The 14,656-nt window shown below is 46.6% G+C and overlaps 1 protein-coding gene across 1 annotated transcript; it reads right to left on the bottom strand.

The window, feature by feature from the left end:
- Positions 1-12,091: 12,091 nt before the first annotated feature.
- On the bottom strand, positions 12,092-13,898 carry LOC119394800 (loricrin-like). The gene is made up of 2 exons (XM_037662105.1): positions 13,685-13,898; positions 12,092-12,348 (listed from the first exon to the last, which is right to left on the bottom strand). Exons 1-2 carry the CDS (start codon positions 13,896-13,898, stop codon positions 12,092-12,094), a joined length of 471 nt encoding a protein of 156 aa, XP_037518033.1.
- Between the last annotated feature and the right edge of the window lie 758 nt (positions 13,899-14,656).

Here is a 14,656-nt window from a genome sequence, read left to right on the forward strand (position 1 = left end):
AAATTTTCATGTTGCAGATTTGTTTACACCGATCTTCTAGTTAGGCCTAGGGACGTTCGAAAGGGGAAGCGATCTCAAAAACTACGCTAAGTTATCCGTAATACACGGGCGTCGAAGCTATACCTGAAGGCAAGCGAAGCCATTCTACGCAGTCGTTTGCTGCGAAAGAAGTGAATCCGTCCACATAGACACTAAATTGAGTTCGAAGCGGGCGTCGAAAACCGCCGCCATGTTTTACGTACACTAACTTAACCACGCAAACACGGTAACGCTGAATCTGAAAAATAACGTGCGTACGGTAAACGCTACGGGTCATTTAGCGTACTGCGCATGCGCATTTCGGTCCTGCTATTCCGCTGAGCCCGCTATTCCGCTAAAGCCGCTAAACTATAACTGTCCAATGACGTCTCTCCAGCTACCCTGAATTCTTTCTTCTATATGCCGATGACACCTATGTTTTAAGTATCTTGCAGTAGGAGCTGTTTTAATTTTCGGGATTGTGCAAAGAAAATGTTGATTTCAGTTCTCACCTCTTGCTTCTATTGTGGTTTTTCTTGTACTATGGCCAAAAGCAGCCGATCAGACCATCTTTGTGTTTGTTCTCCCATTGCTTTTCTTACATTCCCTGGTAGTTGAAAACACCCAGATAAACATTTCAATGGTTGATGATTGCGAAACGAAAGGGGGATCATTCGGGATGCAGCTGACGTTGGTAAAAATGCTAATTAATGTGAAAGACCAAAAATAAAGCCAGCAGACTTTAGCCATTTCTTCGGGCCAGAACTCATTCGCTACGACAGCAGCGTTTTCAGCTAAAGTGGTTCTCGTTATTGCTTGCTTTGTTTTTCTGGCGAAGTGGAAAGGGTTTGACGACGTACGCGACAGGATTTTAAAGTTATTCATGTCATGACCAGGCAGTCATATTCGTCAAATCCTCTTACCCTCCCATGCAAGTTTTGGTCTACACGAAGTTAAGGAGGCGATCATGAGAGCACCCAGACGTAGGCGGCTAGATAGATAGATAGATAGATAGATAGATAGATAGATAGATAGATAGATAGATAGATAGATAGATAGATAGATAGATAGATAGATAGATAGATAGATAGATAGATAGATAGATAGATAGATAGATAGATAGATAGATACGTAGATAGAAACGCTCAAAGTGCCAGAGGTTCGCTAAGAAATGCTTCGCATTTAAAAGGCCGAAGGAAAAATTCCGAAGCTCACTGCCGCGGGTTTAGGTGGGGCTCCCGTTAGCCTCATGAACAAACTAGGACATAACACTAAAGTAGCACTGCTGAAAGCCGTAGAAAAATGCTTACAGGACAGGCAAATGCCGGACAGTTGGCGAAAAAGTAGAATGAACTTAATCTATAAAGGCAAGGAAGAAAGGGATAAGATTCGCTCGTATAGACCACTAACTATTACATCGGTACTATACAGGTTGGCGATGCAAGCAATAAAAATGAAAGTAGAAACTTGGACAGAACATAAGGATATTTTGGGAGAATTTCTGAATTAACTTCGAGTCGACAGGCGGTTAGACGATAACCTGTTTGTTCTCACTCAGTGTATAGAAAAATCTAAAATCTAAAATAGGCCCTTGTACGTGGCTTTTCTAGACATCACTGGGGCATACGACAATGTTAATCAGGAAGTTTTGTGGGATATATTGAGAGGAATGGGCATAGGCGACGACTGTATACAGCTTTTGAGGGAGGTATACCGAGAAAATACAGTTTGCATAGAATGGGATGGAAAACATTGATATTAGTAAGAGGTTGAGACAGGGATGTCCTTTGTCCCCGCTGTTATTCATGCTGTACATGGTGAGTATGGAAAAAAACGATATAAAAAGTAACAACATCTGTTTTAATCTGTCACACAAACAGGGCGGCGGGGTGATTGAGCAGAAGCTTCCAGGTTTATTTTATGCGGACAACACTGTCTTATTTGCGGTCAGTCGAGATGATATCAGCGGCTGGCGGATATATGCGGAGGGGAAGGTGAAGCTCTTGGACTAGGATTTAGTGTAACGGCATGTGGGTTGATGGTATTCAATGATCCCTGTGATTAGGCGGTGTCAATACAAGGCCAAGAAATACCGAGGGTAAGCGAATACAAGTACTCCGGAGTATAGGTAAACGAGAGTGGTAGATACATGGAGGGACAGGGGACAGCCTCGGGAGCAAAAGGAAAGAGGAATGCTGCAATAATGAAGCACAGAGCGTTGTGGGGACACAAGAGGTACGAGGTGCTTCGAGGTCTGTGGAAAGGTGTAATGGTTCCGGGGCTTACTTTTGGGAACTCAGTGGTGTGTATGAGGGCAGAGGTGCAATCGGGAATGGATGTAAATCAAAGGATTGGGGGTCGCCTCGCGTTGGGTGCTCACGGGAAGACGACAAATGAGGCTGTAAAGGGCGATATGGGATGGGTAGGTTTTGAGGCGAGGGAAGCTCGGAGCAAGATAAGTTTCGAAGAGAGGCTAAGAAATATAAAGGTGAGTAGATGGGCAGAGAAGGTGTTCCGCTATTTGTATAGGAAGAGCGTGGACACACAGTGGAGAAAAAGAACTAGGCTCACTAGTAAATATACGGCTGGAAGTGTAAGCAATATGTCAACAAAGAGCATTAAGCGAAAAATCAGAGGCGGAGAGGATTTACTGGACGGCAGCTGTGGAGAAAAAACCGGCTCTGAGTAACTACCAAAAGGGCAAAAATGAAATAAGGAGGGATGCATTTTACGATAATTCAAGGGGAAACGCTTTACTCTTCGAAGCGAGATCTGGTTGCCTTAGAACGCGTAGTTATAAAGCGAGATTCAACAAAGAAGAAGAACAGCGCACACGCTGTGGGAAATGGCGGAGCCATGTTCTGATTGAATGTGGAGATATCCACCCAGGTGTACGTTTGGGCACGAGCCTACATGAAGCCTTGGGTTTTTGGGGACAACAATTGAAAGCCGAACACACCCGCGATTGAAATAAGTAAGAGACGGTTAGAATATTGGTGGCAGAAAATTAGACAGAAAGGACAAAAATAAATATTGGAAAAAATAAGAGCATTCTTCCGTAAAGGGCAGAGAACTGGGCTGCGAATTTACGTTTTTTTTCCTGTAGTAAGATAAATTTAATGTAAGTAGAGGCATCAGGCCAACATTGAAAAAAAGAAGGGAAAAATGAAAAGATGCTATGAGCGTCCCCGTTATAAAGGGGACGCTCATAGCATCTATCCATCCAAGAAACAACTAATTAACGCGTAATCTATATCCTCCGAGGTTCCGGAAGTGCCCGTCACCACACGCTATGCCTACGGCATCGAATATTTGAGTATGGCTCTCGAAAACGGTGCCGAATCGACACGAATACTTTACTGTCGATGTCTAAGGACATGAATTCCGCTCGATTTACCTTTCCTTTATTTTTCTTTTCTTTTTTTATTGAGTATCCGTGCTAAGCAATTAAAAACATAAGTTCGGAGCTAACGAGCTACAGAGCGCACGACGGCCACTCGATACATTCGAGGTGGACGGCATGTTTAGCGGGCGCGCGCATGCGCAGTTCACACCTGGTATTCCGCTATGTGCAAATCATTTTGCGTGATGGGACCGTGATGGGTGTAGATGGGGCTTGCATTCATTCTTCGGTTGTGACCGACTATAGTTGTAAATGCGAAAGCCACAGATGCTTCATCAAACGCGAAAATTGATAGGCGTCCCACGTCGGCGGCGTCAACATGAGTGATGAAAAAAAAAGAAAGTCATCATCACGTGATGACGTCGTCACGATGTCAAAGATCACCAAAATTTGTGAGATCATCATGACTTCACTGTGACGTCATATAACGTGACGTCACATGGTGTTCTCATAAGGTGATATCATCGCTTGGTCAAAGGTGGGCCGATCCCGGAGGCAGTGCAAAACAAGGTGAAGTGCAGAAAGCTTGCAATGCCTCCGATCCTGGAGGCATTGCAAAACCACGTTAGTTGCAGAACGCTTTCGGAGGGGGGCGCGGGAGGTTCATTACCGTAATTTGGAAGAAAAAGAAGACGACTTTCGCCTTCGAGTCGATTGAGGCACATGCATAAGGGACCCTGTGAGTTTTTTTGAGTGGTGGCTGAAAGCACGCAACGTTGAGGAAATTCGCGCCTGCGCGCCAACGCACGGGCAATTCCTCCTTCGCTCACTTAATGGTCAGGACAGCTGTCTAGAGTCTAGACCATCAGCATTGAACGAAGTCTGTTAACGTCGTCGTATCTAGTTCCCTCTTTCTCTCCGAAGGCTTCTCCTGGGGCACGGAGAAACTCGAGACCGCCTCTCACTGAGTGGGTTTTATCTTATTCGGCACTCGTGCTCGCAGCTGTCATCCTGCCAGCACCGACTGCTTCGACGGCCCCTCCCTAGAGTATACGGCCCGGCCTGTTCCCGGGTAAAGGAGCACTCCAGTGGAAGGGTCGAGTAGACACACGCTGTCCGCGCGTATATCTGTCACCCTGTGGCCATAATGTGCAAAGAACGTTTTCGTATTCAACTTATATTAGCTGTCACCTCGCGAAGCCTCATTATGCTGTCGTTAGGGTCGTCAAGTCAGCATGATGGATGATAGTGTTCTGTCCAGTGCAGAAAGATGAAGGAAAGAAGGAAGCAAGAAAAGAAAGGCAGGTTAGTCACTTCTTGTGCCAGCTGGAAACCCTGTGTTGGTTAAAGGTAACAAAAGGTAAAGGTAACAAAATTGAAGGCGACGCTACAATAAAAAAAAGAGAGAAAACAGAACCGATTAGAGATAAAAGTTTTCTTGAATTTAAGGTCCCGGATGACGCAGTTAGATATCACTGGTGTGTTGTCGGTTGCCGGGAGGTGGTTTTGGAGGAACAAGCGTGGTCTTAAAGCTGAACTGGCAACTACTCGCGAGGGTTTCTGGACGTAGGAGTGGTGGTCTGCACCTCCGGCTACGGCCGTATTCCCAAAGATCTCCTACGCTGGAATCGTTCATAACTTCAGCCACCCTTTACACTGGACATACAATTAGCGAAAGCGACCTGCAAATAACTAAGAGCCAGGCCCGTAGCCAGGAATTTTTTTCGGGGGGGGGGGGGGGTCTAGCCCCCCACCCTCCCTTGTTATGGGCCTGCTAAGAGCTCTTACGCTGATATGTGTGTGGCTTTACTGTTTCCCAACAGAAGGAAAAGCTTAATTAATTAAGCACCTGGTCATATCAGCTTCCCAAGTGAGTCGAGAATAAAGCAAAGTGCAAGGTGTTATCTCAGTGTGATAGTGACAGCTGTCACCTTTGCTCTCACCCTAACGCCTTATTCTTTTTCCCCTCACACCTTCCAGGTTAAAGGTTTCTTCTTTTCTTTTTACTGCCCCGCTCTCTCCCCCTCTCCCTGTTCTTACCCGCGATCCCTTGCATCTCCGTGCCTACCTTATTTTTACGAGTCCAAATAGCACTGTAACAAAATAAGCTCGCTCATATTGCTTACTTGCATGAATGGCATATGGTGCCACAAAGCCGTTTCTCACTCCAGTTATCTGTTCAATGAAATAACACCGAGCCATATCACGAGGAAACACACCCATTTACGAAAACGTCTTACGCTAAGAAATGTTTGTGAGAGAAATTTTCAGCCGATCGTGATGCTGGGTAGTATATCATTAACGACGCCAGCTGGCCAATTGAAAGAGTAGGGTAAGGCTGGGCAAAATGAGACGCGGGGCAAAACGCGACATTTTGGCTTTGTCGCCCTCTACACCTAATATAAAAAGTACCTTTTCTTTGTTTCTCTATTTCAGCGATAAGTACCGGTAGTTTTCGACGTTTTTTTGTGTAAAACTTGATGATTGCTAACAGCGTTCGCGCGGGAAAAATTGCGTGGCTGATGTCACAATGTTCGTGACCCACCAAAGAGGGGCTAAATTCTGCTCGGCCGAAATTTCGGATCCGTGCATGAAGCTACTCCGGCGTCAGTACAACAACGTAAGTATTTATATTGTTACTTTATACTACTAGCTACATTCCACCAAGAGAGAGAGAAGGAATGTAGGAAAGGCAGGGAGGTTGACTAGACACATTGGGATGGGGAATAGAGGAGTAAAAGAGAGAGAGAGAAGAGTAGACGCATGTCACATCACACACACAGAGTGCCGAGTTTCACAGGCGGTCGCTCAATAAGGTTCTTTTCAAGTACCGCAGGAGGGCTCGTGTGGCTTTCTGGGCTGATATGCTGCGCGACCAGGCTCATAAGATCTTTGCTTCATTAAAGGGCCGGTCATCCAGTCTATTCAAGGCACACTGGCGAGTCCGGCGATCTTCATCAAATTGGGCACAGTGGCACAAGAGGTGTTCAATAGTCTCTATACAATTGCAGCTTTCGCACATGGGTGAATCTGCCATGCCAATGCGATGGCTGAATGAGTTAGTAAACGCTACACCGATCCACAACCGGCACAGCATTGTAGCGTCACGTGGAGAAATCTTGGATGGCATTTTAGCTGGAGTAATGATTCAAGGTTCTTAGGGCGAGGAAGTTTAGTTGATTTGGTGCCGTGGGCCAAAGGGCAATTTTTTTTTAATTCGGGCATGTGAGAAGGGTAAAACGCGACAAAAAGGCATTGAATTGCCTTAGAGGGTGTCTTATTAAGTGGACCATTTATTTACGCTCATTACATATATAACAGTTTTTTTTGTTTAGGATGGTACGGACGTATGCAAAAGAATATCATATAGAGTTTCCTGGGAGGAAAGCGACATGAAAAATGCACTGAATGCTTTTCAGGAGTTTCGGAGCAACACAACGTCGGGTTCTGTTTGGATTCAATGCGTGGAGTGCAAAGACTGGGCTCAAAAGACTGCGTGGGGACCAACGGAGTGAATATGAAGTGCTGCTACTGCAAGAACTCAAAGGATAACATTTTTTCACACTGTCTCGTTTTGCCTCACGCAGCGTCTCGTTTTGACCCGCAGGTTGGGACAAAATGAGACATCTGGTGCATTTTATATTTCTTTTTAAAATAAGCTTTTGAGCAGTCGGAACATCGCCATATTTTTTGTAGAACATACCTTGTACCCAGAAGAAAGTTCCTGCATTGATGTTTTATGATAACGAGTGAAATAAAATAAAATATTCGCTATTTTCAAATTGTTGTCGCATTATGCCCCGCCCTATACTCTAACTCACAAACTGAAAGCTTTGTGCATTCCTGCTCCGGTCTTACGAAAAAGCGAATATTCGCATCGGGCAAAAAATGTAAAAAAGAATTAGCATCGAAAACACAACACCGACGGCTTATCTCGGTTTGTGTTGGCACCGCTCGTCCCGGCTCTGGAATAAGCGCAGATATGGTCGATTAGCATACACGTTGACAGCTACACGTGACCTCGAGGAGAGTGCTCCACTTGGAAACCCACTAACCCTCTTTTCGTGTCTCCCTTTTGTGTGTGCATGTGTATGCGTATGCGTCTCTTGTGTCGCTGTGGCCGAGTGCGCATTCGACCAATTGTACTTTGATTCTGCGGCGTGTCGAGTGCGCTGACGCCTCAACGACGCTTGCAAACCGGTTGAGTATCGGTTGTCGGTTAAGTGAAAGCACGGTCCCATATGCATTCACCTAAGATGAATCAACAGCGAAAACAATGTTCTTCTTCCTCTTCTTTTAGGGGCGAAGCTCCTTAAGGCGGCACCCGTTCGTCCCTCGTAGTCGTCGTCATCGTAGTAGTGCGTAACAAGTCTTACGCTTTGACCTCCAAGGTGGTGCCGGTGGGAGATTTCTCCTGTGCGTTGTTGAACAATAAAAAATTCGCGGCGTGCGCGTTAACTAAAAGCCGAATTCTTCTGTCTCTCATTCCCCATTAGCAGCCATTGGCATGTTCCAGTAGGAAACGTTAGTAGAGGTAGAAGTGTAAGTGTTAGCTAAAAGCCGACTTCTTCTGTCTCTCATTCCCATTAGCAGCCATTGTTTACCTCCAAGGTAGTGCCTGGTGAGATTTCTCCTGTGCGTGATTAAACAATAAAAATTTTGTTCAAAACGCCGTTGATTGATGAAATAAACCAACGAAAGACGCCAGATGTTTTGTAAAAGCAGAACGAAAGAACGCCAGATGTTTTTCTTAAAGTGTAGTAGTAGTAGTTGTATGTAGCCACCTCGCCCGATCGTCAACGGGCGAGGTGGACCGGCAACGGCGCGAGGACCCTGCCGTACGAGAGTTAAATCACACTAAAAGACATACTTTGCGGGCGATACACTCTAGTGAGCTTTCAACTTTTCGTCTTAATGTACATGATAAAGAAATTATTTCTACGAAAAACGCAAGGCACACCTTGAGCAATATATTTGGTTTTGGGACGCTAAATGGAACCATGAGGCGATGCGAAGCCGGAGCACTTGCACGATCGCGTTCCGTTGGCTTTCGTTGGGCATGCTACCGACCTCGCGTCGTGGAACGCGCGTCCTGTCTTCCCTCTAGCCTTGCCTTTAATTCGCACAGGGCGAGCGGGGAATGCGGTCGCTCTTGGCGCTCTTTCGCTCGGGAGCGGACTTCTTCCTTGCATTTCACCGATCACAAGTGATAATGAAGGGACCACGTAAACCAACAGTACAATAAAAGTTTGATGTTTAATATATACACGATGTTTCACACTCTTTATATTTTCTCAGTCGTTTGTATTGATCCCCCCACCCTCCCCCCCCGAAAGCTTTCTGCACCCAACACGTGGTTTTGCAGTGCCTCCAGGATCGGCCCACCTTTCACCAAGCGACAGTGTTATGGGATGACGTCATGATGACGTCCCAAAATTGTGCTATCTGTGACGTCATGATGACATCACATGATGGCGTCCTCACATGATTTCCTTGCATCACTTTGTGTTGACGCCGCCACCAACGGTCAATTTTCGCGTTTGATGAGACATCTAAGGCTTTCGCTTTAATGAAGGGGAAGGGGTTACACGACTGCGTAAAACTAATTCTACCTAAAGGAGACAATGTAATGCTTTCTAACAGATGGCCTGCGAGGTCTCATAGAATAAATAAGTAAAGACGAGAACAGAACAAACCACTGTTCAACCAACCTAGACTACAGGCTCCAGCAGGCAACGTTAAGGTTCTGCGGCAAGACGTTTTCAGAGTACGCGCTTCGCGAAAAGATGCACGGAGAAGGCGAATAAAGAGCTATATTTTAAAGTACAATGTCTATGCAGATTTTCTATCGAGGCACATGCAGAGATAATATATACTTGCGTTGAGACTATTTCATCATGACTCTGGATCTATAGTTGATCACGTACATACAGAGGCTATGATCGGGGATGAACGACTGTCATAGTACCGTGACTTGTGAACCAGCGCACGAAAGCAAGTGCAGAGTTAGAGAAATAAAAGAAAATATTGAAAGAAAGGCCAAAGGAAGAATAATGGAACAGCAGTATTTTACAGGTGCGACTGTTGGAGGCATAAGCGCCTTTTAGTGCTTTCCATACCTTCGCAATCGGATTTCGTGTTTTACGTCACAACACATCACAAGGATTTATTAGGGCGGACTCTATTTTTTATCTGTGTTGTTTAGACTTAAGTGTCCACAAGCCTAATATTGGCCGCAGATATACAAAAACGTGTCTGACCTGAATGTATGGACTGGTCATTTCCCATAGACAGCCACGATGTACACGTTCCGTAGACGAGACGTTTCTTCCAAGCCGTAGACGAAAAGTGAAGCCTCTCATCTCGTCGAAGGAGCGGCTTGCTTTATCAGTTGCCGACGCCTGCATACAAGGCGGCCTTTCGTTTTGAAGATGAGTCTCGAGAAGATCGCCGGAGGCAGGTCAAGCAGGAGGCAACGGAGCGATACCGATACGTTTCTTTGTCTTATCTGACATTGACATTTCGTGGGGACTACAGATCGTAGCAGTCAATATTTTGTTTAGGCGTATTCTACAACTCTCCACGCGCCGTGTGTTTACGTCTTACCCTTGAGACGTTCCTCATCCTTACGCTGCCTTCCTCTGCCTTCTTTTTGAAGGTTGATAAAACCTGAAATAATCTAAAGGCGAAAGCTTCAGATGCCTTATCAAACTCGAAAAGTGACCGTCGGCGTCGGCGGCGTCAACACGAGTGATCCAAAACATCATCATCATCTTCTGGCGTCACCATAGACGTCATCACAACGTCACATGGCAACACAATTTGCGACGTCATAATAACGCCGTTATGGCGTCACATAACGCGATGTCACATGAGGAAGTCATCACATGACATCGCCGCTTGGTCAAAAGTGGACCGATCCCGGAGCCACTGCAAAACCACGTGTGGTGCAGAAAGCTTCCAATGCCCCCCGATCCCGAAGGCAGTGCAAAATCACGTTAGGTACAGAAAAATTTCGAGGGGGCGGGGGGGGGCGATCAGTACAATCGACTAAGAAAAAGATGATGACCTTCGTCTTCGAGTCGTGCTAGGAAAATGCACAAGGGACTGTGACACTTTTATTTCGTAGTTTCGACATCCTGTCCTTGACGCGGAAGAAAAACGAGCTTGGGAGGATGCAACGAATGTATGCAATCGGTGCATCTGTGCTCCTGACGCTTTATCCCGTTGTGCGCACTTGGCAAAAGAATGCAGTGATGGAAGGGGGGGGGGGATATGCGACCTGCTCTTTTTCGGCCCAGTCACGCGTCCTCATTAATGCGTGCCATGCCACGCATGAGCGGGCACGGAGTGCCGGGTGGTGCGGGAGCCGTGAAGAGAGGATGCGCCACCGTCCGTGAGAACGCAAGTCGGCAGTCACCGCGGCCGCATTGAAGTTGGGAGACTCTGCACCTAGACCACTTAGTGGTTCTGCACAGAATTCGGAAGCGAATGTCTTTTGCGCCGTCACGAAGCAAAACTTTACAAGCCGAGGCGTAGCCAGAAATTTTTTTCCGGGGGGGGGGGGGGATTGAACCCCCCTCAAACGCCCCCATCCCCCCTGGCTACGCCCCTGTTTACAAGGATGTGCTTTTCTTTTAGGGGGTCGTCGAAATGTCCATTGTTAAATGGATAAAAAGAGAAACCTAAGGCAGACGATGGTCAAAGCCTTCGACCCTCCTCAGTTCTATTTTCTCCAATGTATTATAATTGCGTGAATATGAGAGATAACTTCTCGCTACATGCCTGCGAATGCCCATTTCTTCGTCGTGATTTCGACTACCATGTCCTTGTACAGGTTTGTTCCATGACCAACTCTGCTCTCTTGCTGTCCCTTAATGTTACACCTATCATTTTGCCTTCCATGGCTCGCTGCGTTGTGCTCAATTTAATTTGACACTCCGGGAGAGGCAGAAAGTTGTGTGCGTAGATGAGATTAAGAAGTTTCGGGTGACAACGTGGCCGCAGCAAGCACAGGACCGGGTTAATTGAATAAACATAGGAGAGGCCCTTGCTCTGCAGTGGGCGTAGTCAGGCTAATGATGAGAGATAACTTATATGTGAAGTTCGACGCAATTTAAATGTGAGAGTTAACAGTCTAATAAGCGTGCACAGTGCGAGCTTATGTCGAGGCATGCCACCAGTGACAGTTCAGGTCGTTTGAATTAGTAATTTATCGGTAGAACCTACCATTTTGAAGTAAACAGAATCGGTGAGAATTGCTAAAAGGGGAAGGAAGGGGTGGAGATTGGGTTTCAGATTATTTGGACCACATGGGGATCATTAAAACGTGCACCGAAAGCAATGTGTGCAGGACTGTGGCCGCGAAACCGTGACCTGTAAATAAACCTGTAAAATGAATCAACGCTTTAGTAGCTGGAGGAGAGCTGCATACAAGCATTGTCAAGTCTTCCCATTTAAATGAGAGTCATTTGGTTTCGTCAGCTTCTTAATCACTCATACGGTGTTACCATGATACACCGTGCAAAGCGTAATGTTTCGAACTGAAGCGCCGATGAGAAAAGGAGCCAGATTTGCACATTTCGTGATTTTGATGGTAACGAACTCTCCGATGTTTTATTGCACAAGGGTTTGAGGCCGGGTCGGCCGTCGAGTGAAATGTTGTGGTCGTCGATTGCGGGGGGCCGTTTAATCGTGCAGGTTTTTCTTGGTCCTGTGGGAAGCGTCCGGTTAGCGGTCCCAGCCACCGCCTCCTCCACCGCCTCCGGGCCATCCGCCGCCCCCTCCGCCCCCACCGGACCAGCCTCCGCCTCCACCGCCGTGTCCACCACCGCCTCCACCGTGGTGGCCGCCTCCGCCGCCGCCTCCACCTTTGCCTCCGCCGCCTCCACCACCGGTGCTCACCGGGTGCAAGGACTTCACCAGATACGTGGATCCTGTCTTGTAGGTCTGGGCGGCACCACCGCCGCCACCGCCGGCGGCTGGGCCTGGCATAGAGAGATGTCACTGAGTACTCATTGTGAAACTCTCTGCTCGGTTGACACTTTGTAGTAGTAGTAGTAGTAGTAGTAGTAGTAGTAGTAGTAGTAGTAGTAGTAGTAGTAGTAGTAGTAGTAGTAGTAATAGTAGTATACTATGAAAAATCAAGTATTTGGGAAGTATTTCTGCCACACAACTGTAATCATCATCTGCCTTGCCCGCGTTTCCTTTCTTGAGAACCGGGCTCTCGCCACTGTCTTATTAAGAATGTTACGTCAGGCTGATGGCGAGCACGCTGTTCGTGACCGGGAAGTGCTGTGCCGGGACCGCGGTGATAACGCAAGGAAAGTACGCGAGGTAGGTTATGATTATTGTTGCGTGGCAGAAATACTTCCCAAATACTATAGTTTTTCTTAGAGTGTAGTAGTGCTAGTAGTAGTAGTAGTAGTAGTAGTAGTAGTAGTAGTAGTAGTAGTAGTAGTAGTGACAAAGATTTTTTTCTATCACCGTTTATCCGTGCCCTGTGATAGCTGAGCACACCTTATTACGCCAAATTTTGCGATTTCATCCCTCTATAAATTTCCTGCCTGTAATGGCTCCGTCTCGCTTTTCTTTGACACTCGCTTAACTTTTGCTACTAGTGGAGTGTTAGTAGAAATTCGTATGTACCAATAGCGAGCAGACTTCAATGACACTCATGTAGGTATACCACGGCGTGACAGTATAGGATATGGCACGGCATGGATTAAAGCAATGCGTCAGGGCATCTGTTGCTCCAGTGATTGCAGCTAGCAAGCGAGTGAATGAATGAGGGTTAAAAAGAGAGCTATGTACAACTTTTAGTTATATGCTGGAGATGTTAGCCTAGTTGATCGCCTAGCCCGCTACTCTAGGCTCCGGCTGATATAGCTTGCATGCCTTCAGGGATCGCGCAGATAGTGAATAAGATGTACACTCACATGCACGTGCATGTACAAATATGTTATTCAGAAGCCTTACTTGAGGCTTGTTGATTTCGTAAACACCAGCAGCGCTATCGCGGCGCTCAACGAGAAGCTGGTGTCTTGCTACGAACCGAGAACGCGCCGCAACCCCTCGCTCAAGCCGTGTTGGCAGTGTAGTGATGCCTCCAGATACTGTCTCTCTGACAAGCGGCAGTAGCAGTCGCACAGAACATGTGGCAGGTCTTCGGGAGGTAATCGCGTGAAATAACTGCTTGAAAGTTTCACGTACGTACGGCAGTTACCGGGTTTCCACTCAGTTTAGACTCTACCGGAGTCGAAGCTTTGCCCTGGCGGCACGATCGGCGTTGGTCGTCGTGTTTGGAGTACTTTTCTCACTCACCTCCTCCTCCGCCGCCGCCTCCTTTCCAGCCTCCTCCTCCGCCTCCTCCTTTCCAGCCACCGCCTCCTCCACCGCCGGACCAACCGCCTCCACCACCGCCGCCAGACCAACCTCCGCCGCCGCAGTGGACGGCACACACGGCCGCCAGCACAACGACACTCGCCAGCTGCACCAGTATCACATACAAATACCTTGCAGAGCCTTTGCGGGGCATTTTGTAAGGGGGGTGAGGTGAGCAGTAGAACGAAACACACATAAGATCAAAATACATAAACTTAATAAAACAGACAGCAATGAGGGCAGAAGTATCAATAATTAATTAAACCCACCAAGTTTAGCAACAAGAATTACAGAAATAAACAAAAATGTTAATCACAAATCACAAAGAGCAGTGCCACGGGAAATAGGCATCTAAAAAAATCACTTCAACATAACATAGATGCCAACAGTACTACATTCATGACTAATAGTGGACGTGACAACTACACATCATCAGGCAAAAAGAAAAGAAAACGAAGAAAAAAAGGAAGTGGCCTAATTATATTGAGTTTGACCCCTGAGTTTCAGTGTCCCGTGTAAATGAACGGCACAGAGGAAGAAACATTGCTCCGGGACGAAGAGTAAAGGAGAAATTTCTTGCTCTGGAACCGAAGTTTCGACAATGTTATTTCAGCGTGAGACTACCCTGTGAATTATATAACATATCGATTCAGCGGCGAATCGGTCGAAGTTCTTGATGGGCAGTCAAAGTGGAGCACCAACGGTGGGAAGCTAGTTGTATTGTAACGGAGGAAGAGATATAAGAAGGGAGAAGAGGTCAACCAGATTAACAGTCCTGTTGTCTACTCTGCAGTGGCGGACATGGTAATGGCAGAAAAGATGAACAGGAAATAAAAGAAAATAAGGTCCATCCTCCTCTCACTGTAGTCTTCCAATAAGTTCTGTAGCTTCCGGAAAAAAACTCAATCGCTT

Source organism: Rhipicephalus sanguineus, chromosome 5 (assembly GCF_013339695.2).
Source record: "Rhipicephalus sanguineus isolate Rsan-2018 chromosome 5, BIME_Rsan_1.4, whole genome shotgun sequence".
In the NCBI taxonomy this organism is placed as follows: domain Eukaryota; kingdom Metazoa; phylum Arthropoda; class Arachnida; order Ixodida; family Ixodidae; genus Rhipicephalus; species Rhipicephalus sanguineus.

Coding starts and splice junctions, on each gene's coding strand:
- LOC119394800 (XM_037662105.1), bottom strand. CDS start 13,898: ATGCCCCGCAAAGGCTCTGCAAGGTATTTGTATGTGATACTGGTGCAG. Junction 12,349..13,684: donor AGGCGGCGGCGGAGGAGGAG/GTGAGTGAGAAA, acceptor TCTCTATGCCAG/GCCCAGCCGCCGGCGGTGGC.